Source organism: Ictidomys tridecemlineatus, chromosome 11, assembly GCF_052094955.1.
Source record: "Ictidomys tridecemlineatus isolate mIctTri1 chromosome 11, mIctTri1.hap1, whole genome shotgun sequence".
Lineage (NCBI taxonomy): Eukaryota > Metazoa > Chordata > Mammalia > Rodentia > Sciuridae > Ictidomys > Ictidomys tridecemlineatus.
The window spans coordinates 15,647,069-15,671,671 of record NC_135487.1 but is presented as its reverse complement, the minus strand read 5'-3'; the positions used below and the strand labels follow the sequence as shown (position 1 = coordinate 15,671,671).

At 52.0% G+C, this 24,603-nt stretch overlaps 1 protein-coding gene across 1 annotated transcript; it reads left to right on the top strand.

Annotated features, from left to right (window-relative positions):
* The first annotated feature begins 2,619 nt into the window (after nt 1-2,619).
* E2f2 (E2F transcription factor 2) lies at nt 2,620-24,319 on the top strand. Its single transcript, XM_078025592.1, has 7 exons — nt 2,620-3,347; nt 8,933-9,038; nt 12,182-12,401; nt 13,130-13,288; nt 14,444-14,558; nt 16,285-16,477; nt 21,241-24,319. Exons 1-7 carry the CDS (start codon nt 3,096-3,098, stop codon nt 21,504-21,506), a joined length of 1,311 nt encoding a protein of 436 aa, XP_077881718.1. The 5' UTR covers nt 2,620-3,095; the 3' UTR covers nt 21,507-24,319.
* Nucleotides 24,320-24,603: the final 284 nt, after the last annotated feature.

Below are 24,603 nucleotides of genomic sequence, written 5' to 3'. Positions count from 1 at the left end.
ATTCAAGCCCAGGGAGACAGGCTTCAGATCTGTGCCCCACACCTCTTGCAGGAATTTGTCAGTTCCCAGAAGGTGAAACTCTAAAGTCAGCCCCAGCTGCCCGAAACTCAACCACAGGGAGCTGGCTCTTGGCCCCCTTGCTGGCTCTCTTCTTTCCTCTCAGCCTCACCCTGCCACCCCCATTTCCCTCCCTGGCCCTAGGGCTCTGCTTCTTCCCCAAACCTGCTCTACCACAATTTCTTCCAGGTTCCCTCATCTGTAAAATGGGGATAATAACAGTACCTGTCTCAGAGGTATGTTGTAAAGATCAGAAGAGATGCTTGAAGTACAGTGCTTGGAGCCTGGCACATGGCAGATTCTCAATGAATACAAGTGATCATCATCACTATCATTGTTTTCATAATGTCTCAGAAGTCCTGGGAAAGAGGCTCCGGATAAGCATTACCTACAGTTGATGGTTGAGGAAACTGAGGTTGAGAGGGTACAGCAACAGCTGTCCACGTGCTCAACTAGGAAAGAGAGCAGGATTTTATTGGGGCCTCCTGATTTTCCGATTTCAGATCTCGTTAACTTCTGCTACTCTCTGCTGGGCGGATGAGTGAACCATAATCAATATTTATTATTTACCTAATGTGTGCCAAGCCAGGCCCTGGAGCATTCAGAGATCTGACCTAGACCCTTAAAAGAGCTTAGAACACGTCAAACCAGGCATGGAACCAAAGCCTTGTTTGTTGAGACAGAACACGCTCAGGGTCCAAAGAGGACAAGAGGCACTCTAGCTGAGAGAGAAAAAGCAGGCCAGGAAGGCTTCCTGGAGGAAGTGGGGTTTAAGCCTGGCCACCAAGTACCAGTGAGATACGCAGACTAAAAGGGTCTGTACAGGGTAGATAAGGTCAGAGCTAGAGCAACAGCTACTGATTCTTGAAGCCCCTTATGAATCAGTCCTGGGCCAAAAGCTTTACATGCATTATCTCATGAGATTTCCCCATACTCCCATGAGGTAAGTGGGAATAGAGATGAGAAAAACCAAGGTTTGGAGAATTTTTAAAACCTGCCTGGGGCCAGGCATGTGGCTCTTGTCTGTAATACCAGCAACTCAGGAGGCTGAGGCAGGAGGATTACAAATTCAAGGCCAGCCTGGGAAACTTAGCAAGACCCTGTCTCAAAATGAAAAGTTAAAAGGGCTGGGGATGTGGCTCAGTGGTAAAACGCCCCTGGGTTTAATCTGCAGTACCAGAAAACAAACAAATCTTGCTTGGTGTCACACAGCTAGTAAAGCAGCAAGGCTTCAGTTTCAATCCAGACAAGCTGGCAACAAAGCCTGGGCCACCTCATCATCCGATGAGGTCCGGAGCTGGGAATAGACTCTGGAAGGTTTTGAATGTCAAGGCTCAGACTTTCCTACAAACCACACAGTAGACAGGCAGGAATCTGCAGATCTGGAATGAATGGCAGCTCTGGCACTCACTACCAAGGTCACTTCTGAGCCTCTCTGAACTGGAGAGCTGAGGTCTGGAAATAGATGATCAACAATGAAGGGTTTAGAATGAGGGAGGAAGGCTCTAGTGACAAAAGGATTGTTTAGGAGAAACTTAGAGATGTGCAAGTATCTGCCAAGTGCTGGGTCCTCAGAATACAATTGAGCTTTTTTTTGGGGGGGTGGGTACTAGGGATTGAACTCAGAGGCACTCAACCACTGAGCCACATTCCTAGCCCTATTTTGTATTTGATTTAGAGACAGGGTCTCACTGGGTTGCTTAGGGCCTCCTCATTGCTGAGGCTGGCTTTGAACTCACGATCCTCCTGCCTCAGCCTCCTGAGTGGCTGGGATTACCACTGTGCCCAGCCTCAGAAAACAATTGTGAACAAGACACAATCTGTACTCTGGACCCTCACTCCAGCTGTGCCTATGGCGGAATAAACAGGACTCCGGAGCTGGATTGTCTGATTCCACTGTCAGTTCTCAAATCAGTGAATCTCTCTGTATGACCTTGGGCATGTTACCTAGCTTCTTAGCCTCTCCACCTTTACCACAAAGATAAGCATTGCTCTTCCCAGGATTGTTGGTATAAATTAAATAAAACAACACATTTAACGGTCTAGCATGGTGCTTGGCATACAGTAGACAGTAGATGTTAGTTTTCCCTATGAAGAGGCATAAATGTTGGGATCCATGTCTTGCCCCCCCCCATTCTGCCAATTAAAGTTACTGGTTCCTGGCTTTCATTTTAGCAGAAAGGGGGATATAAATGTATATAATACAGTCCAACCACACAAACTAACAAAGAGCCCTGTGTCCTGGGAAATGCAGTGCAGGATCTAGGCTCAGATCTGGACTCCAAGCCAAAACATTTCTCCCCATCACCAGGGAACCCGGGCCCATTTCTCAATGCACTATGAGCTGCTCAATACTGTGCTGTGTGTCTGGTAACCGCCCTCTGTTTCAGTTTCGTGGGCTGCTGGAGCGGGCCTACAGGGATAGGAGCAGGTGTCGTGGCCCCTTTAAGCTGTAAAGCTCGTGTTGCAATCGCGGCTTCTAAGGCCGGTCCTTTCCGGGGGGCGGAGCCTGTGCGTGTTGCAGCAGCCAACCAAAGCGCCGCATTTTCCGCGGGAGATCTGAATTTCGCGGCACGCAGATTGGCGCTAAAAAAAAAGAGAGAGAAGAAAAAAGAGACTGAGAAAGGCTTGGGGACCAGAGAGCGAGCCGAGAGCGAGTCTCAGGGGCCCTGCCGCGTCCGAGCGCACCGCGTCTCTGCCGAGCCCGTAGGCACCCGAGGCTTCTCCCCGGAGCGGGCCAGACCCCAGGCGCCCCAAGGCCTTCGGGTCGCGGGGCAGTCCCGGGAGGCGGCCGCCCTCGGGGCGGGACAGCTCCTGGTAGTGCCACCGCCGCCAGGCGGTCTCCAAGCGGCGATCTCCAAGCGCTGCTCGGCCTTGGGCCAGGAGGGGAGGGTCTGGCCTTGCCCGGTAGACGTCCATTGGCGGCTTCCCCCGGCCTCCGCGCCATGCCGCCGGCTGTGTGAGCCGCTGCGGGCTCCAGAGCCCCCAGGTGCCCGCGGGCGCGCCAGGGCCGTTGGGTAGGGGGCGCCGCACTCGCCATGCTGCGCGGGCCCCGGGCCCTGGCTCCGGCCGCTGCGCAGCCCGCAAAGGGGGTGACCTCTTTGAGCCCCACGGAGCTATGGCCGCCCGGCCTCAGCAGCCCCCAGCTCTGCCGGGCCACCACTACCTACCACACCTCGCTGTACCCGCAGACGGTGCCTCCTGCCGCGGCACCTAGCACCTGCCTCGACGCCACTCCCCACGGACCCGAGGGCCAAGTTGTGCGATGCGTGCCGGCAGGCCGGCTGCCGGTAATGCTGGGGACCCCCACTGCTTCTCCCTGTGCTTTCTGGGTGGGGAAAAGGAGGGAGGAGCTCCTGAGATTCAGTTTGAGCGAAGCAGGTTGAATTTGGGGAACGGAGAAGATGAACTTTCAGTTTCCAGAACTTTTTTTGCCCCTAAAAACTGAGAGGGAAAAAAACCAACCCCATCATTTTCAGAGTTCGGATGAAATCGTCTTATCCACTGTCGTGGGGTGTGCTGAGCACTAAATCGGGAGTCTGGAGACCCAATCCAATGTCCCTAGTGCACTGGGTGACTGGAGAAGTAACTCCACAAGGCACCCATCATTGCCACTGTTCATTCATTTCTTTATTGTACTGGGCACCTGCTACTTGTCCTCAGGGCTTGGCCTGGGGATACCTTGGGGACTTAAGGCAGGAGTATAAGTCTGTGGCTCTCTCAGACCCAGTCTGGCTTGGACAGACTGCAGACTGTCGCTCCAGCCAACTCCTTCCCAGGTATATGCCCTAGGTCTTTCCCCAGTCTTCGCTCCCAGATAGGCAGTGGCAGATGCAAATGCAGGCAGCCCCCGGGGTTCCTGTTCAGCGGGGCTATGCCCTCATGCCCCTGCTGTGGCCAGGGAGGGTCCAAAGTATGGTGGCATCCAGCAGCACGGGGTGTGTTTTGTGGGAGTGGAATTCCTGGAGCTGAAACAACCTTAGTCTGGGGGTGGAGTGGGAAAGGGCCTGGGGGCCTGGTGACAGGGCGGGGTTAGGGGAGCCTGTTTTTTCAGTCCTGACTGCCACTAATTCACTGTGTGTATTTGAGTCTGGGCCTCAGTTTCCTCTTCTTGAAAATGCACGTGTGCCTGTGGTAGCTCTGGGGCCAGCTCACCTTGGGTCACTTCTAGCTCCAAGTCCTTGGTTTTAGAAGCTTGCTCCAGGGAGGGAAAGTGGGGGTGTTGTAGTTGGCTTAGTTGTGGTTGTACTAAGTTTGGGTGTCCCCCACTCCCAGGCTCTGGTGAGAGCTGTGCCAATCAGCAAGCATGGATCCTTGGCCATCTCTTGCTGTAGGAAGAATCCCAATTCCTGCTACTGGAATCAGGCTTGGCTTTGCCTCCCCAGAACCCCTTCCTGCCCATTAGTTCCAACCAGGAGGGCAGGAGGCAGGTATGCTATCATCCTCACTTTATAGGTCAAGCACCTGAGAATAACCATCATCTTTCAGTGTCTTGTGTTCAGTATTTTATACTTTAAAATATTCTTGTAGCCTATGAAGTAAGTGGGATTAGTAGCTCCATGCTACAGGGGAAACTGAGGGTCAGAGAGGGGATGTGACCTGTCCAAGGTCATAGAGGGAGATTGGGTAGAGTGACCTGACCTACAAGTCATCTTCCTATATAGCCTTGACTTTCTCCAATACTGCCCGAATTAGATAGAAGGGCCAGTCTCTCCTCTGGCCAGCTGCTTTCAAACTCAGAGTTTCAGTAACAGCTGTGGTTTTGAACTACTTTGAATGCTCCCAGAGGATTCCAGACTGCATCTGTCTGAAACTCCCTCCAGGAGGGGCTCAGTGATCTTGGCAAGGACAGCTCTCTCTTATTCAATGCCTCTCATATGCCAGATACCTCTTGGCACTCTTCAAAATCATCATCTTGGTCAAGATACCCAGCATGAGGTACCTTGAAGGTAAGGAAATTGAGCAGAGTAGTGAAGTCACTTGCCCAAGTTACGAGTCAAGGAGTCGGGGAGTCTGCTTACATAGATACCTCTAGAGGCCTGCCAGGTCCAGAGCCCCCTCTCCTGTGGGTTCCCAGATGTCTAGGGCCTCAGCCCCATAGGCAGGCCTGTCCCCTGCTTACTCATTTTACAAGGGTGTGACCCGAAGCAGCTCCAAACCCAACCCTGGGTGTGGCTGCCTGCTTTGTGGCCAGGCTGCAAAGTGCAGGGGGAGCAGGATTTGTTGGGGAGCTGTCCCTTTAAAGGGTTGGCAACCAAGATGGAGGGCAGGATGAAGGCTAGACCCCAGGTCTGCCTGTTCCCTGTCCAGTGTTCTTGCCACCACTTGGAGAAGACTCAGGAGATAGTCCTTCGTCGAGTCCCTCCTCTGGCCAGGCACATGATATTCTTCTGTTTCTGCTCTTCAGGGACCTAGGAAGACAGTGGGATTCTGCAAGATTCTGCAATGGTTCTCTTGTCGTTGTGTCTATATTTTTCAAATTTCCTCTGAGAGCCGTAAAAGAAAATAAACTTTTTATTTATTTACTTTTTGAGGTGGTCTGGCTATGTTGCCTAGGCTGGCCTTGAACTCCTAGGCCCAGGCAATCCTCCTGCCTCAGCCTCCTGATTAGCTGGGACAACGGGTGTGTGCCATGCTGCAAAGGCTGAAAACAAACCTTTTATTGAGCTGCACAAGGCAGATCAGAAGGAGAGGGGTAGGCTCAGAGGGGTGAGGCCATGATACCCTAAGTCCCCATCTGTCTAGCTACCAGGTGACACCGATGGGGCTGAAAGTGAGGCTCAGCCCCTTACATGTGCTTCTGCGCCTCACTGTCTAACTGAGAGCTTGGGAGAGACTTGGCTCCACTCTGTGTGACCTTGGGCAAGTCACTTCCCCTTCTGAGCCTGTTTCCTTTCCTTGATGCCAGTAAGAGGCTTGGCCTGGGGCTTCCGGTAGGTCGCTGTGTTGCTTCCTATAGGTCACTATGTCTTCTCTCTGAGGTTTGGCAGGATGTATTTGAATTCTAACCAGGTTAAAGGGGCTGTCAAAGACGTTGAAATAGGAACCTTGCTGGCCTCTGGGTGTGCTCACAGACCTTTGCTTTCCTCGGCCCCTCACAGCTATCTCTTTCAGCTCACCCTTGAACTTGGCCCTTGCTGGTACCTTAGTGCTGGCAGCTGCCCTGCATGAGCACTGGCCTGGGCAGGCAGAGCGCTTTTGCTGCACCCTCTTGCTTACTCCTCAGTAGAGGTGGAGCGGACTGTCTCCATTTTACAGGTGGCCCAAGAGGCCAACTGACCCTGCAGCTCACCCAGCTAATAAGGGGGAGGCCGGGCTGTGCACCAGGTTGGTGTGCCCCAGGCCTGTGATCAGCCTCTCTTTGGGATTATCCTCTGTCATCTCAGTTCTGCAGGCTCAGCCCAGTCACATGCTGACTTCTGGGCAGTGCCTATAGGTGTCAGGGAGGTGTCCCAGGGTGGGGGGCATGGCTGCTTAAGGACCCTGGGAGTAAGGATTATGGTCAGGGGGATTAAGAGAAGGGAGGGGGCCCGTGTGTGTGTGTGTGTGTGTGTGTGTGTGTGTGTGTGTAAGAGAGAGAGACGCGGAGGCCAGCTATGGCAGCCTTGGCCTCATTCCAGCAAACCCGGGAGAATGTATGTGGCATTGAGCTGACGCAGCCTTGCACGGCCCTAGGGTCAGACAGACCTGGTTTGAACCCTGACTCTGCCTTTGTCTATGTGAGTGTGGGCACGTGCCTTAACCCCTGAGCCCACTGTCTGCCCAAGTGCCAGTCCCAGTGTTGCAGAGCTGCGGGAGCATGTGCCCTGCCCCCTGCAGGTCTCCTGTTCAGGGTCCTCTCTGCCACCTCTGGCTGTGCAGGGGTTGAGCTTCTGGTGGGGGGTGCTCTGGGCTGGCCCGGCTCCGCCTCACTCCCGGACCTTCGTATTCCTTACGAGGGATAGATGAAGGTCCTGGGGTGGACAACCTTGACCAGCTGGACAAAGGCCTCAGAGCTCACCAGCCTCAAGTCCTTCAGCCACGAAGTGGGGTCCAGTGGTGTTGGGAAGGTCTGGTGAAGTGGATGCGGAGGCTTGGCTCGGGGAGTGGGCAATGCTTGGGTCTTTCTCTAAGACAGGATGGGGCTAGGTTCCTACACTCTAGGAATTTACCAGTTGAGAGGCAGATAAGGAATATTCAAGAGAGGCTTTGAGAGGAATGAGCAGGGAGGTGTCTGGGTTCTGTCCGGGCCTGGGCAGGGGTGGGTGAGAGAAGGGTCATATCCAGGCTCCTCCAACCAAGGAGCAGAGTTCCTCCACTCAGTCCAGGAGGACTTCCTGGAGTGAAGGTCTAATGGAGGAGGCAGGAGGAGCTGTCACCCTACCCCACCCCACCCCCAACACACCTGTCAGCCCAGCTGTGCTCAGCAGCGGTTAGAAGACTCAGTCAGCCCTGCTGAGCATGACCTCACCACCAAGTGTTAAATTAAGCCCTTAAGTCAAGTCGGGGTGACTCGGGACAGGGGAGGAAGGAAATGGGCCCAATGGCCCCCTGAACTTTTGTCAAGGAAGATGGTGAGCTTGAATTTTAGCTGTGGGGCTGTGTATTTCCTGAGTGCCTACTGTGTGCTGAGCCACAGACTGAGAATGTTACAGATGATTCCTTCTCAGTCTTTACAATAGCCCTGCAGATGTTTTCTGCCGCATTTTGCAGAGGAAGAAACCAAAGCTCCTAGAAGCAGAGCATTTTCCCAGGTCACACAGTGAGCCTGAGAGGAGCTGGAGACTCCAGGTGGCTCTCTGACCTGTGTCCCAGTGCCCCAGTGCCCTATCCCTGCCCCTGCCCTGCCCCTGCCCAGCCCTAACCAGAAAGGAGGCCTTTTCCGGGCTGTGAGGCTCTGGGCCGGGTTGGGGCCAGTCGGGAGGAGCAGATGGGTCTGCGGTTTGATTTCCCCAGCAGGTGTTTCCCAAGCTTGGTGGGGGGATGGGGAGGGGCAGAGGGGCCTCAGCTGCCTGTCCTTAAGACACTGGGGAAGGCTTATTGTCTGCTTCTCAGCAAAGAAAGAATAGCTGAATGTCTCTTGAGGGGACCCTGGATCCCTCAAGCCAGAGACGGATCATGAGGGTGGGGTGTGTTTGCACTGTTTCCCAGTGTGGGTGCCTCCCTGGGGTGGGGCACCAAGCCAGGAAGTCCCTAGGGTCTGGGCGGATGCTAGGCCACACCCCGATAAGGACCAGCTGTGGGGCTGTGATGGGCACCAGCTGGCTGGGTCAGCTGTTTTTTGCAGAGGGGCTGGTCCCCAACCTGATGTGGTTTGGGCCTCACCTACTACTTCCTCCTTTTATGTCTTCTGGGCCTGGGGTTGGGGGTAGAGGCAGCCTGGGGCCTGTGGTTAGGAACCCTGAGCCTCTGGCCACACTGGATTTGGTAGGGCCTCCAATGCCTGGGCCTCAGAGATAGGATTTTCTTTTTTTTTGGGGGGGGGGTATGAAATTGAACCCAGGAGCACTTAATCAATCATTGGGTCCTTTTTATTTTTTATTTTGAGACAGGGTTTTACTAACTTGCTTGGGGACTTGCTAAATTTCGGAGGCTGGCTTTGAACTTGTGATCTTCCTGCCTCAGCCTCCCGAACTGCTGGGATTACAGGTGTCTGCCACCATGCCCAGCTCAAGAGTGGGATTTTTATTTGCCCCTCAGGAAACAGGACATCCCCCTTCTGAACGATTACCTTTCAGGTCATTGATATTTCCCTACCAGTGAGTGTGGCCATGCTGCACCAGGACTCGTGGCAAACTGGGGGTAGCTGCTAGTGGCCTCTGTACCTTAGCCCCAGGTCAGGGAAAGTCTAAAGAAAGACTGATTCTTACTGCACCTCTCTCCCTGTCTCTCCAAGGCCAAAAGGAAGCTGGACCTGGAGGGAATCGGGAGGCCAGTGGTTCCGGAATTCCGGACTCCCAAGGGGAAGTGCATTCGAGTGGATGGCCTCCCCAGCCCCAAAAGTAAGAGCTCCCCATGGGCATCTCAGGGTGGGAGGGGGGCAGAGGGCAGCTCCCCTCCCCAAATCATCAGGAGCAATATTTGCATTTTCCGGTTTATCAAGGTTTCCTGTGTGTTCTCCACTTGATCCTGCCTAGGGCAACTTGAGATTCAGAGAGCTCAAGTGACTTGCCCAGGGTTACACAGCTAGTAAGCGGAATCAGGACTAAAGTCAATGGAAGTCCTGGCACTGCTTCCACACCACATACCGTTCCCTTGTGCCAAATGGGATGCCCGATGCTTTGAGAGACTGCTATTTTTTTTAAAAGTTTTTGTATTTAGCCTGGCATGATGATGCACTGCCTGTAAAGTGGCACTGGAGGCTGAAGGCAGGAGGGCTAAATATGATTGAAGGGGACATGAAGCTTGGATCAATCTAGCCTCTGCCACCTGTGAGGTTTCTTTTGTGTTTGTTTTTGGGTACTGGGGATTGAACTTAGCGGCACTCCACCACATCCCCAGCCCTATTTTGTATTTGATTTAAGAGACAGGGTCTCACTGAGATGCTTAGCACCTCACTTTTGCTGAGGCTGGCTTTGAACTTGCAATCCTCCTGCCTCAACCTCCCAAACCGCCTGGATTATAGGTGTGCATCACTGCACCTGGCTTGGGTTTTTTGTTTTGGTACTGGGGATTGAACCCAGGGACACTTTACTACTGAGCTGCATCCCCAGCCATTTTTTAAAAAATATTTTTTATTTTGAGACACGTCTTGTTAAGTTGTTTAGGGTCTCGCTTAATTCTGAGGCTGGCCTCGAACCTGTAATCCTCCTTCCTGAGCCTCCCGAGTTTCTGGGATTACAGGCATGCACCACTGTGCCTGGCCACCGGTAAAGTTTTTAAGATCCTGAGAGTGCCCAGATGGAGACTTCCAAAAGCTAACTTAGAGGGGATTTCTGTCTCTTGAGATTTCAGTGCATAGTCTTGTTAAATTGGCATTTTAAGCAAGTGTCTGTGAGAAATACTAGTTTTTCCAGAGGAATAATGAAAAAGGTATGTAACTAGGTGTGTGTTAGTCAGCTTTTTGTCACTGTGACCAAAATACCCAACAAAAACAATTTAAGGGAGGAAAAATTTATTCTGGGCTCATGGTTTCAGAGGTTCAGTCTATGGTCAGCCCACTCCATTGCTCTGAACCCGAGGTCAGGCAGAACATCAGGGCAGAAGGGTGTGGTGGAAGGGCACTGCCTGGCTCATGACAACCAGGAAGCAACTAGAGAGAAAGGGGAAGTGGCCACAGGGAAGGTGAACCCTTCTAGGATGTGCTCCCTGTGCCCCACCTCCTTCAGCCACACCCTGCCTACCTACAGTTACCACCCAGTTAGTCCCTTCACACTGGGATGGACCGATTGGGTTACCATCTCACGAGCTAATCAGTTCACATGTGAATATTCCTGCATTAACACAGGAGCTTTGGGGGGACACCTCATATCCATACCATCATAAGGTGGGACATGTGAGGAATCTGGGCATCCAGGCAGGGCTCTAACTTGACTGGTCCCTCTTCTTCTGTGAACCTTAGTCATCTTATCTGTAAAAAGAAATATTACTAGATCAGGAATGATGTGAAAGGTTCCTCTTCAGTTGATTGGTAGAGGCTGCCCAGAGCACTGTATTGAAGGATTCTAAATTCAGCAGGATTAGTGAAAAACTGTGCTGATCAATTAGCGATGTCTGCCGTGAGCACAAAACCCACTAAAACAGTCTGTATGCCAAACACGTGCTACCTGTGCATTAAAAAATACTGTAGTCCCCTTCCCCAGGAATCTGAGGCTCTCTAAAATTCAGGTTCCAGAACTAGTTTGACCACTCTCTTGCTATGTGACTTGTAAGTCACTTGATTGCAAAAGGCCCCTTATGGTTTAAGATGCTGCGGCTGAGATATGGTCTTGTGAAATCTACTTCATTGAGAAAGGGATTTTTTTTTTCCCATGAATTGCCCTATTTGGTGTTATATGACTGATTCCCTCAGATAACCACTGGGCTACCCATGGAAAGAGAAGGCCCATGTGTGTCTATAAAAATGATCTCAAAGGGCTGGGGTTGTGGCTCAGTTTAATGAGCGCTTGCCTAGTATGTGTGAGGCACTGGGTTTGATTCTCAGCACTGCATATAAAAAAATAAAATAAAGGTCCATTGACAACTAAAAAAATGTTTTAAAAAAAATGTTCTCAAAGTCAGTTTTGTCTCCTGGCACAGGGGCACTTGCCTGTAATCCCAGTGACTTTGAAGACTGAGGCAAGAGGATTGCAAGTTTGAGGCCAGCCTCAGCAAATTAGGGAGACTCTGTTTCAAAATACAAGAAGGACTGGTGCCAGGCATGCTGTAATCCCAACAGCTGGGGAGGCTGAGATAGGAGGATCGCAAGTTCAAAGCCAGCCTCAGCAACAGTGAGGCGCTAAGCAACTCAGTGAGACCCTATCTCTAAATAAAATACAAAATAGGGGGGAAAGAAAAAAAGAAGGACTGGGGATGTTGCTTAGTGGTAAAGCACTCCTGGCTTTACTCCCCAGTACTGAGAAGGAAAAGAAAAAGAACCCCAACAAATTCAGGTTTGCCATTCTCTCCCTACAGTAAATTTAAATTCTTGGCTTAACTGGTAGGATAGGGTAATGGTTAGGAAGGAAGATTGGAGCCAAACTGCCTGGATTAGAATTCCAGCTTCTCCACTTTCTAGCTCAGGGAACTGGTGACTTAACCTGTTGGTGTCTTTGTTTTCTCGTCTACATCATGGGGATCCGTGCACACCAACCTGATGTGTGTCCTAAGGATTACCTGTATTCACGTATGGAAAGTGCTGGCAACAGTGACCTGCACATAGCAAGCAGCCGTAGTTGATACAGCTGCTCTGAGCTGTGGTGGAAAGGGGCTCCCAACCAGGAGTCAGGACAACTGTCTTCCAGTCTGGACAGTTCCCCCTGATACCTACTATTTTGCTAGGTATCAATTTCCCTGCCTGAACAAGAGCGGTGAACAAGTCCCTACCTCACAGTGTGCTGTGGACTGGAAAGTGGGTGACAGAGGGTGGTACTTAGTGGGTGCAGATCGGTGGAGAGTCCCCAGGCTGGTCCTCCCGGAGCTGTGAATGAGCCTCTCTCCTTCTCAGCCCCCAAATCCCCCGGGGAGAAGACTCGGTATGACACATCGCTGGGGCTCCTCACGAAGAAGTTCATTTACCTCCTGAGCGAGTCTGAGGATGGGGTCCTGGACCTGAACTGGGCTGCTGAGGTGCTGGATGTGCAGAAGCGGCGCATCTACGACATCACCAACGTGCTGGAGGGCATCCAGCTCATCCGCAAGAAGGCCAAGAACAACATCCAGTGGGTGTGAGTGCCTGGGCCGGGCGGGTCAGCACCGGCCAGTGGGTATACTGCAGTGGGCGGAGCCAGGGGCAATAGCCAATGGGTGTGGTTGTCAGGGGCGGGCTGAAAGGAACATCCAATGGGCGCAAGGGCAGGTTTAGGTGCTAGGGGCGGAGCCAAAGTGTATGAGTGTAGGATGGAAGAGCCCTAGGGCTTGCTGGAATGATAGAATAAGGGTGGGGACAGTGGAGAAAGATTGCTAGGAGGTGTAAAGGCCTGCAAGGACCCCAGACCCTTCCTTGTGTCAGGGATACCACCTCTTAGTTCAGGAAAGTCTCCTGGGCGCTGAGTAGGCGTAACCCACGTTGCTCTTCCCATTCTATAAGGTCTTAAAGGACAGACCTGCAGCCCCTGGAGCGAACTCTAAGAAAGCCCTAGCAGGGGCGGCAGGACTGAGGCCACTCTGGTTTATTTGGGAAAGGCTGGAGCACAGGGATGGACAGAATGGAGCGCTCTCCAAAACTGGCAATCAGGCCTTCATTTGTTCTCCCTCGCCCATTCCAATCCACAGCTGTTCCCTGGGAGTGTGCATGACCCCTAATGTGCACAGCCCAGGGGGACACCCTTGCTGGCTATGTGACCAGCCTTGTCCTGGAGTTTTGCCCACTCCGCTGGTGCGGCTCCGTGCAGCTCTGGGGTTGGGGCTCCCTGGATGGGGTTGATACTGACACTGGAGACTGCTCTGTTCCCAGAGGCAGGGGACTGTTTGAAGACCCCGCTCGGCCTGCGAAGCAGCAGCAGCTTGGGCAGGAGCTGAAGGAGCTGATGAGCAAGGAGCAGGTGTTGGACCAGCTCATCCAGAGCTGCTCCCAGAGCTTCAAGCACCTGACCGAGGATAAAGCCAACAAGAGATATCCTGTTTGCGGTGGGAAGGGGTCGGGCTGCCTGTTGACAGCTGTTCAGGTGTTGCAGCACCTCCCTGCAGGGATTCTGTTGTCCTAGGGGTTCGATAGATCTGTTTCCTCCTTTCTTAGGCTTTCTTCTCAATCCTATTAAAATTACTTTCTCATTAAAAATAAGCCAAGTGGGGCTGGGGTTGTGGCTCAGCGGTAGAGCGCTCACCACATAAAGATACATAAAGATATTGTGTCCAACTTTAAAAAAATAAGCCAAGTACATTTCTAAGTTGCTGATCCTGGCCTGGAACTCGGTGAGCCTTCTGCCTCAGTCTCCCAAGTAGATGGGGCCACAGGCAGGAACCACCATATCAGCTAGTACATTCCTTTAAGTCTAGAAAACAGAGAGAAGTGAGCTTCCACCTTCATGTAGCCATTGTTCCTTCACTCTTCAGCTGTGTGTGTTATTTCAACTGTCGTGTGCCCTGTACGTTGTACGTGTTATCCAGGTTTTCTCCACTTGGTGTATTACCGTAGGTATCTTTCTATGTTACATATTCTTCCTAAACTGTTTGGTTGACCCTGTGAAACCTTTGGTATTTGACCACTTTTTAATCTTTGAAAAAGAAATTTCATATTGTTCAACTTCTTATTTATTCAGGTCCTGGGAATTGAACCCAGAGGTACTCTGCCTCTGAACTATATCCCCAGTTCTTTTTAATTTTTTGCTTTGATTTGTTTTGGTTTGGGTACTGGGGATTGAACCCAGGGCCTTGCACATGCAAGGCAAGCACTCAACCAACTGGGCTATATCCCCAGCCCCTTAATTTTTTGTTTTGAGATGGAGTCTTGTTAAGTGGCTTAGGGCCTCACTAAGTTGCTGAGGCTGGCCTTGAACTTGTGATCCTCCTGCCTCAACCTGGAAGCACCTGGCATAAAGTAGCATTTTAAGATGATTTTTTTTCTCTCCATTTGCTTTCTAATGGGATTCAGGGTGGCTTGTGATATTGAAGAGCAGAGGATACTTTTGAGGTATTTCTGAGATGTTTAAAGAATTTTGAGAAGGTGATGTGTGGAGGCTTTGGAGCGGTGAGTGGAGGCCCTGCCTGGGGGACTGGAGGTGTGACTTCTGACCAGGCAGTTACTTTTCTTGACTCTCCCTGCCCCTACACTGGCCTATGTGACCTACCAGGACATCCGCGCCATGGGCAACTTTAAGGAGCAGACGGTGATCGCTGTCAAGGCCCCTCCACAGACGCGACTGGAAGTGCCCGACAAGGCTGAGGTGAGAGGGCGAGCATGCGCTGAAGAGCCAAGCGGGACCGGCCAGGCGGCTCTCTGGACTCTGTCCCTGGCACTGCCCGGCCCCAAGTTATGCTGTTCCATGCTGTGCCCATGGCAGTATTGGTGGCCTCCAAGCTGGGGCGGAAATGGCAGAAGCTGGAGAGGGCAACAGAGACAGAGTTCTAGCCTGAGGAAATCTGTCCCTCCAGAGGCTCTGTTCTGTCTGCATCCCACCTGCCCTGGGTTCCTCCTCGTATGCATGTGTGGGCTCACACGCCACCATGTTAGTACTCACAGAAATTCTTTCCTGCGGACTGTGTGTTCCCAGGTTCAAGATCAAAATTTCTGTGTGTGTGTGTGTGTGTGTGTGTGTGTGTGTGTGTCTTGGAGATTGAACCCAGGGGTGCTTTACCACTGAGCCATGTTCCCAGCACTTTTTAAAATTTTGAGACAGGGTCTCACTAAGTTGCTGAGGGCCTCACTAGGTTGCTGAGACTGGCTTGAACTTGCATTCCTCCTGCCTCAGCCTCCTGAGTAGCTGGGATTGCAGATGTGCACCACGGTGCCTAGCAGGATCAAAATTCTTAACTCTCCCCATCCATCTGGTGCCCTGACCCCAGCTGATCTGCCAATCTCCGCTTCCATGCCTGCCCCATCTGCTTTGGCCACAGTGACCTATGAGCAGTCTCCTACCACACTAAGCACATCTTTATGCAAGACCTTCACACGTGCCATTCCCTGCAGCTGCAATGCTCCTTTCCCTCTGCCTGGTTTTCTGCTACTTATCCTCAAGTCTCAGCTTGAACATGAGTCACTTCCTTGAGGAAGTGTTCCCTGGTCACCCTCTGACCTCACACACTCACTCTCCATTCCCTAGGACGTGTCTGGCATGGTGGCATGATCGCCTCCTATCTGTTAGAGTAGGCTTCATGAGAGAACAGTCTGCGTGCCTTGTGTCTGCAGCCCAGGGTCTGGCACATAGGGAGGGCTCTAGAAGGGATTTGATTGAAGGAAGAAGTGGAGGCTACAGGGTTGATTAAGGCCTCATTCCTCCCTTGGAGGAGCTCAGGACCTCGTGGGGAAGAGACCCAAGCAAACAGTGGTGCTGTCATTTGTAACTGAAGATGGGCTTCGAGGGCAGAATGTTCAGAGGAAGCATCGTGGGGGGTGACAGTAGAACTGGGTCTTAAAGACTAAGCAGGTTTTGGAGACTGACCGTGTGCCTGAGTGGAGTGTGTGTAGACACTGGCAGGTTTTGTTTTTGTTGGTTTTTATTATATTTTTTAGTTACAGATGGACACAGTACCTTTGTATGTATGTATATATGTATGTATTTATTTTTAGTGTGGTGCTGAGAATCAAACCCTGTGCCCCACACATGCTGGGCAAGTGCTCAGCCACTGAGCCACAACCCCAGCCCGACACTCAGAGGTTTTGTAGCAGGTTGTGGTGGGGAAGGGCTGAGGCCTCGTGGCAGGACTGTGTCACTCTGCCTCTCCGCGCTGCATCACAGGCTCAAAGCCAAGGTACTCTTCCTGAAAACAGAGCTGGGGTCCGACAGCCAGAACGCACCGTCTGCCGCAGGCCAGGCAGGGTGCACGTGGAGCCCGGAGTTTGAGCTTCCTCACGTGGACAGTGGCAGCCACATGTGTCCCTGCAGTCACACCAACCCCTACATCAGTGTCCAGCTGCCCAGGGCCATGAGCTGCCTTTTCTTCCTCTTCCAGGAGAACCTGCAGATATACCTGAAGAGCACCCAAGGGCCCATTGAAGTCTACCTGTGCCCGGAGGAGGTGCAGGAGCCGGAGAGTCCTGCCAAGGAGCCCCTCCCCTGCACCTCCGCCCTCAGCCCCAGCCCTGACTGTGCCCAGCCCAGCAGCAGCACCGACCCTGCCGTCCTGGAGCTTGAGCCATCCTCAGGTAGGGACCTCTGCACAGAGAGAGGAGGTGGGGGAGCAGCTGGCCTTGGTGTCTTCCGCGTCTGCCTTTGTTGGATGCCCATTCTCTCCAGCAGCTGGGGGTTCGGTCGCCTCCCCAGCATAGGTGCACTGCACTTTGTGCTGCGGAAGCACCGGGGCACCACTCATTGGGGAGCCAGTGCTGTTCCCAGGCCCAGGAGGGCTTGGATCTGAACCCAGCTCTGCTGCTTTCCAGCTGTATGCATTGGGCAAGTTCTTGAAGCCCTGTTGGCCTTGACTTCATCATCTGTAAGAAGTTGGGCATAAGAATTAATGACAGCTAGTTCCTGGGGCCAGCCCAGGGCTCTCACCGCAGGCAGAGGGGCTCACCCTTGACTGGGAGGTGAGAGGTGCAGCTGGTGACACTGATGGGACGTTTCCAGGGAGCAGAGAGGGAGGGGAAATCCCCGGGAGGGTGGAAGGCCTCAGATGCAGAGCCAGAAAAGGGCCCTGTTGCAGGATGGCCCAGGTGTTGCTGGCGCACACAGCCGGCTGGACCGCCAGGATTCCTCAGGGCCACGTGAGCCAGTGGTCTACTGTTTGTTTTTTCAGGAGAATTCCTTCAGGTAGAACCCTAGTGTTTCAATAAAGGCAGAGCTAGAACTGATCTGATGGGCGTCTGGTGGGGTGTTCTGCAGAACGCAGGTTGGATTCCATTTCTCTAACTCGGAACTTGACAGACTAGTGCCTGCAGGTCAAATCTGGCCTGCTGATATATGACCCATGAGCTAAGAATGGGTTTTATTTTATTTTATTTTATTTTTCTTGTGATGCTGGGGATCAACCCTGGGGCCCTGTGCAAACTAGGCAAATGCTATACCACCTAGCTATATTCCCAGTCTGGTTTTAACATTTTTAGAGTTGAGGAGGTACAACTGCGTTACAGAGACACAAGTGTCCTGAAAAGCCTAAAATGTTATCCAGTCCTGTAGAAAGTTTACTGACCCTGATCTATCAACCCTTCATTCTAGACGTGAGTAAACCAGAGAGAGCAAGTGGTTTCCCGAAAGTCACACAGCAAGTTGATGGCAGAAATGAGACAAGAGCCTTACTCTCACCTCTTCTCTAATGATCTCCTTTCTGTTTGTTGGCCTTGTCCAGGAGCCAGGCTTCTCCGCGTGCCGGCCATCTGTTCCTCTGGGCACCTCCCCACTGCCTATCTCCTACCCCAGGCTGGTGCCCCACCCTGTCTTCCCTCCTCCTGTTCTGCCTTCTCACTTGTTTGTTGGCATGGGCACAGTTCCCCAAAGGGAGAACCACCTGAGTGGTATGGCAGTGTCCCCCGAGACCCTGTGTGGAGGTGATGACCCCACAGTGTAAGGAAGGGCAAAGCTTTGACCTCAGTTCACAGGTCAAGATCTCAGGAGTCAAGATCTCCGTGAGCCAGCCCTACTCTGGGTGGCGTGCGATGGCTGCCCCTCACCTTGTCACCTGGCCTCATAGTCCTGTCCCTGTGAAGTTTGGAGGAGGAACACACACAGTCCGTGTTCTGTCCTGAAGTGGAGTCATTTTGAGGGCTCAGCATCAGAGGCCAGAACCAAAGTGGAGGCCACAACAATGTTGGCTCTTGGGTCCTGTCCCTGTTCTGTCATCCCCAGGGGGAATTGCCAACCCTCTGCGGCCTCCGTGTCCCTCATCTTAGAAGGGGAGGGACAAGAGTTGCCCCTAAGGCCCCCCCAGGCTCTGACGCTCTGAGGAAAACCTCCAGGTAGCTGACGACACAGGGTCGGAGGCTGGGAGATTTGGGTTTGAGACAGTACCTCAGCTCTGAGTGACTTGGTTCCCGTAGGAGAGTCACCTTAACTTCTCCAAGCCTCGGTTTCCAATCTCTGAAATAAGGACGCTTAAAATTCCCCTGGGGGCCAGGTCTGGTGGTGTGCACCTGTGGCCCCAGCTACTTGGGAGGCTGAGGTGGGAGGACTGCTTGAGCCTGGTAGTTTGGGCCGGCCTGGGCAACACAGACCAACTCTTCGCAAAACAGAAGAAGCAAGGCCTGGCGTGGTGGGGCACGCCTGTAATCCCAGGACACAATCACCTAGGAAGGAGCCAGGCCCCACCTGTGGCACAGGTGTCCCCACGTCTTATCTCAGATACTGCTCTAGTAAGAGGTGTGGCTGGAGTCTGAGCCCATGCCGTGCTTGTTCCCAAGCCAGGCTTCTTCCTGTAAGAGCCCCAGTGGGCTGAACAGAGGTTGGGGTTTGTCTGTAGGTCTTTCTTCTTTCTTTCCTTCCATCCTGGGGATTGAACCCAGGGGAGCCCTTCCACTGAGCCTCCTTCCTCAGCCCTGTGTACTTTTTATTTGGAGACAGGGTCTCTCTAAGTGGCCAAAGCTGGTCCTCCTTCCTCAGCCTCCACGTACCTGGGATTCCAGGTGTGCACCCTGACAATTTTTTTTAATATTTTTTTTTGAGAGAGGGAGAGAGAATTTTAATATTTATTTTTTAGTTCTTGGCGGACACAACATCTTTGTTTGTGGTGCTGAGGATCGAACCCGGGCCGCACGCATGCCAGGCGAGCGCGCTACCGCTTGAGCCACATCCCTAGCCCATCAATTCTATTTTTATTTATTTATTTTTTGTGGTGCTGGGGATCAAACCCAGGGCCTTGTGCATGCTAAGCATATGCTTTGCCACTGAGCTACATTCCTAGCCTCTGGGGGTTTTTTTGTTTTTTTTTTTTCTTTCTTTTTTTATGGTACCGAGTCTCAGACCCAGGGTCTCATGCAAGTGGTCTACCACTGAGCTCCACCTCCGACTATTTTTAATTTTTGAGAACTCACCATACTGTTTTTTTGTTTTATTGGTTTTTTTACTGATTTTATTTTTTTAAATACACAACCACGGAATGTATTATGATTCTTAGTACACATATAGAGCACAATTTTTCTTATCTTTGTATAAAATATGTTCACACCAATTCATGTCTTTATACATGTAACTTTTTTCTTGCATTACAATTCTTTTTTTTAAAGAAGATTTATTGTTTTGCTAGCAAAGGAGAAACACAGGGGACTCCTGCCCCAGAGGCTGTGATTCTGCCCATCAGCAGGAACAGGGACTTTTATTTTTTTTTATTTTTTATTTTTTTAAAGAGAGAGAGAGAGAGAATTTTTTTAATATTTATTTTTTAGTTTTCGGCGGACATGAACAAAACATCTTTGTTTTTTTGTATGTGGTGCTGAGGATCGAACCCAGGCCGCACGCATGCCAGGTGAGCAAGCTACCGCTTGAGCCACATCCCCAGCCCAGCATTACAATTGTTATTACACATTTATACCACAATTTTTCATATCTCTGTATATAAAGTAGGTGAACACCAAATTCGTGTCTTCATACACATACTTTGGATAATGATGTCCATCACATTCCACCATCCTTGCTAGTCCCCTGCCCCCTCCCTTTCCCTCTCTCCCCTCTTCCCTATCTAAAATTCATCTCTTCCTCCCATGCTCCCCCTCCTACCCCGTCACCATGCTGTTTTCCATAGCAACTGGACCGTCTTGTATTCCCACAGTGAAGCACAAGGGTTCCAGTTTCTCCATCTGCATCCTTGCTGGCACTTGGTATTTTTCTTTTTTGATAGTAGCGTCCTAACAGTGTAAGGAGGTGTATCATTGTAGATTTTTTTTTTTTTTTTTTTGCTTTGTTTTAAACAGTACCAGGGGTTGAACCCAGGGCTGTTCTAGGACTCACATCCCTAGCCCTTTTTATTTTAAGACAGCATCTCACTAAGTTGCTGAGGCTGCCCTTGAACTTAGCAGTCCTCTCCCTCAGGCTCTTGGGTTGCTGGGATCACAGGCGTGTGCCACCATGCCTGGCCCTTGTCCATCTTTAATCAGGTTTTTTGCCTGTTGAGTTATAGGAGCGCTCTGTGTAATTTCTGGATAGTAATCTCTTACCAGATCATGATTTGCAGATATTTTCTCCCATTCTATGGATTGCTTTTTTCACTCTGTTGATTCTGTCTTTGGTGTAAAATATTTTCAATTTTTTGAGCTGGGTGTGATGGGGCATGCCTGTAATCCCAGCATCTCCAGGAGGCTGAAGCAGGATCCCAAGTTTGAGGCCAGACCCTGTCTCAAAATTAAATAAATAAAAAGGGCTGAGGGTGTAAGTCAGTGGTAGAGCACTTGCCTAGCATGTGTGAGGCCCAGGTTCAATCCTAGGTACTGCAAAAAATTTCTAAAAATATATACGAAGTTCAGTTTGTCTATTTTTTCTTCTAGTGCTTGTGCTTTTGGTATCATCCAAGAAACCATTGCCAGATCCAACATTATAAAGCTTCTGTTTTGTTTTCTTCTAAGAGTTTTAAGTCTTAGTCCTTATGTTTAGGCCTTTGATCATTTTGAGTTCATTGATGTTAGATAAGGGTCCAGCCTGATGCTTCTGCATGTGGACATCCATTTTCTCAGCATCATTTATCAAAAAGACTGTCCCTTAGGGGAACATGCTTTTGAAAGTTACGAGTCAGTGGAGTATATCTGTGTACTGATGGGCAGGATCTAGGTGATGCCGGAAGAGGAAGTGATCTCAGGAACAGGGCCTCCAAGTGAGAGGCGGTGGGCTGGGTGTCAAAGCTGGGGGTGGGTTTTGAGAGTGGAAACTCCACCCACCAAAGGTGAGGGAGAGAGCCTGGGGGAATGCTGGAGGTTTCTGGAGTGGGAAAGGCAGGAAGGCTGTCCCGCCTGCTCGGGTCCAGGCATGACCTCTGTCTCTTTGTCTCCAGAACCAGCGCTGACTCCACCCCAGGTGCCACTGCCACCTTCACCATCCCTTGTCCCCTTGGAGGCCACCGACAGCATGCTGGAGCTGCCACACCCACTTCTGCAGCAGACCGAGGACCAGCTCCTGTCCCCGACCCTGGCATGCAGCCCCCTGATCAACTTCTCTCCGCCCCTGGACCAGGACGACTACCTGTGGGGCTTGGATGGGGGTGAGGGCATCAGCGATCTCTTCGACTCCTACGACCTTGGTGACCTGTTGATTAATTGAGGGGCCGCAGCAGCCCACCCCCATCTCTACCTCCTCGCAGACAGACTGACAGGTCCTCTGCCTGCACAGGGACAGTGGACACAAGGTGCCACCCTCAGGGCATGAGAGTCTCCTCTCCTTTCTGACCTCCCTGCCAGCAAACGCTGTCTGGGGACAGGTGGAGGATGTGGGGGAGGGGCAAATGAGGGGTTGGGTCCCGTTCTTCCTCTCTGACCTCTGACCTCTCAGGTGAAGGACCACAGGTGCAGGTTATTAGGTTCAGGGAAAGGCCCCGCCACCTCCTTTTGGGGGGTTATTAGGACCCTTGATTTTCCGAGAAGCACTTAATGCCCTTGTATTTATTTCAGGTTAAGTTGTGTTTGTCATTCTTCCTGAGTTTTAGCAGGGAGATTGTTCTAGTTTCTGGCAAGGCTTCTCCTCAGATAGGTCTATTCCCGCCCACTGGCCAAGGGCAGGCCTTCCAGGGGACCAGACACTGGTCTCTGAGGAGTTGTCCAGTTTACCAGAAAGCTCATTGCACTTAGGCCTCAGGATTATCGCAAGTGCCAGGCCCTTGACCTCTCCAGCCGTGGTGTCGGCCTGGGACTCCTGGTCTTCATCTCACAGAAGGTTCCAGCGGCCATCTTGGGGCAGGCAGCTTTGTGGTTCCTGTGGAAATAGGAGCAGCTGGTCCAGGAGACTCCTTTCCTAGGAATTCCTTACCTCTTCCTCACCTCAGAATGTAAAAGTGATCTCCCAGGGAGGCGGCAGAGAAGACTCTGAGGACAGACAGGAGTGCGCAGTGGCCACTCTGGCTGCCGTGGACACCTGAGCCCGAGAAGGCAGAGGCAGGTCCGCCAGAGAAGAGGAAGAGGCGGGAGCAGGGACCTGCAGGAAGCATGGCCCCGGGGCTGCTGGTGCCCTCCCCACTGTCCCTGGGAGCACGCACGTGTGTGCCCCGTTGTTGAAGGGGATAATGTTTTAGGGACATCCCCTTCCCTCCAGTTCTCACAGATCTCTAAGGACAAAGGTGGCCAGGGCTTGGTGGCACATTTGCTCCTTTTTGTCACTGTAATGCTGAAGGGGTCTTCACGGCAGACCAGGCCCTGGCAGTTAACAAAATAGGTTTGTGTCACCCTTTCAGGCGTGGGGACTTGAGAAGCTCTTTTGGCTTTAGGCGCCCAGTCCCCCAGGGGCCTGACCATCCCACCTGCAGCCTTCTCACCCAGCCCACCTGGGCTGAGCCAAGGCTGTGCCTTCTGGAGAGAGGCACCCAGGGGTGGTGGTCTGAAAGACCTCCCACCCACCTCAGGGAGCTAGGGTTCCTCAGGAGCTCAGCTGGGCAGCACTTTTTTTTTTTTTTTTTTTAATGTTTGTAGCATTAAGTTGATTTAAAATATGAAGTTGACTTGGTTGAGTTGAAGTTTGGGGTGTGAGCTTGAGAATGGGGCCTAATGGAAGCTGATGCCCAGTTGGAGGCAGCTATGCTTTGTGGTTGGCTCAACTTCCTGGGCCCCCAAGTTAGCCCTCCCAGGAGTGGACAGCGGCTCACAGACGCCCTTCTCATTTTGTATGCTTTATGGACATGGATTCGGTCTCCACTCCCCAAAACCTCACAGGGGGCTCATTAGAAGCCCACTGGAAGCCCGGGCTGGGTGTGGCTTTGGCCCCTTCCTGGGGGATGAGGTCTGCTTTGGGGCAAGTGGGGCTGGAGGGAATGTTCCTGTCCCAAGGTCTCTGCTGGGTGCCACTGAACCATGCACAAGCTCTGAGGACAGAGACGCTTGACCTCCAGGCCTTGGGCCCTGTCTGGAGTGTTCTAGAATCAAATTGCAGGAAAGGGACAAGAGGCCTGCAGGACCCACTTGGAATGAGTCGAATGCTGAAGTGTGGCCAGAGTTTAAGCTCATGTCCCCCAGGCCCATCCACGGGGCTGGACAGAGGGCCTTCCTGAGCGGCGGCCTCTGCCCACTCCTGGGCTGTCCCCTTCACACCCTGCCTGAAGGTCGAGGGTTTAAGCCTCTTTCTTGCCAGTAACCCTGGAAACCTCCTAAATTCTGTAGAGCGCTTTGAGAACGCCGTTTTGAGTGTTCATTTCCTTCCAGGGCCACGTGAACTTTAAAACTAGGGTGAGAAAAAAGCCCTGAAGTAAATGATTTCTGCCAGGAAATTTCTCAGCCCCTGAGTCACTCATGTCCCCAGGGATATCAAAGGCTTGGGGACTCAGGGGACGGAGTAGCATTAAATTGTTAGTAGACTTGAAGATTCCAAGAGCTTTCCTAACCAACACCAACGAAGGTGTCAGGATTCCCTTCTCCACGGTAGGTGGTCAGCTATGGCTGCAGGGAAGAGGGAGATGGCCGTGGGGTGGCTTGACTTTGTCCCTTTCCCAGCCTGTGGTGTTCTCCGCTTTGTTCTGCACAGTGTTTAGGGTTAGAGTGAATCTGGGTGCGCCAGGTACCCCAGTGTGTGTGGCTTAGCGCATTTGAAGAGAAAGCCTTTGGGGTTGTTTGGAAATGTCTTCCCGGTTCTTGTCATTGTATCCTGAGGTCCTGCCTCATCCTGGGACCGTGTTCTCCCATGAGGGCCCTCAGTGACCAGGATGGCCACAGGCCCAGCTAGCCTACTGGCTGCTGGGCGACAGGAAAAAGCCTTGCAGCTGTCATTTGTCTTGAGGGTGAACTGGCCAGAGGGAACTTGGTCCCTGTGCCTGGGACTCCATGCGGGTCATTCGCCTCTGGGCCACGCTCCCTGGGTCCTCCTTTTTGAGTACCAGCGGGGCCTCCTTGTGTTGAGATGTTTGGGCATTAAAGCATGGCAGCCTGGGAACTCTGGATGCTTGTCCTTGTCCCGCTTTCTGAGTTACACTCATTATCAACTGTGGGTCTGGTCCCCTGCAGGTGGGGGTGGGGTACCATGCCAGGAGCATCATGTGTTTACCCAGAGGCAGCCTCCCCCCACCCCACCCTGGCTTATCTCCAGACCTGAAATCTCAGCATCAAGACATCAAGAGGTTGGCAGCACCCAGACCTGAAATGTGACCACCCTGCCTCCGTCCCCCTCCCCTGGGCTGTGCCAATGGTTTGCCTAATCTTCTCTTTGGTTTAATGCTCTCTTT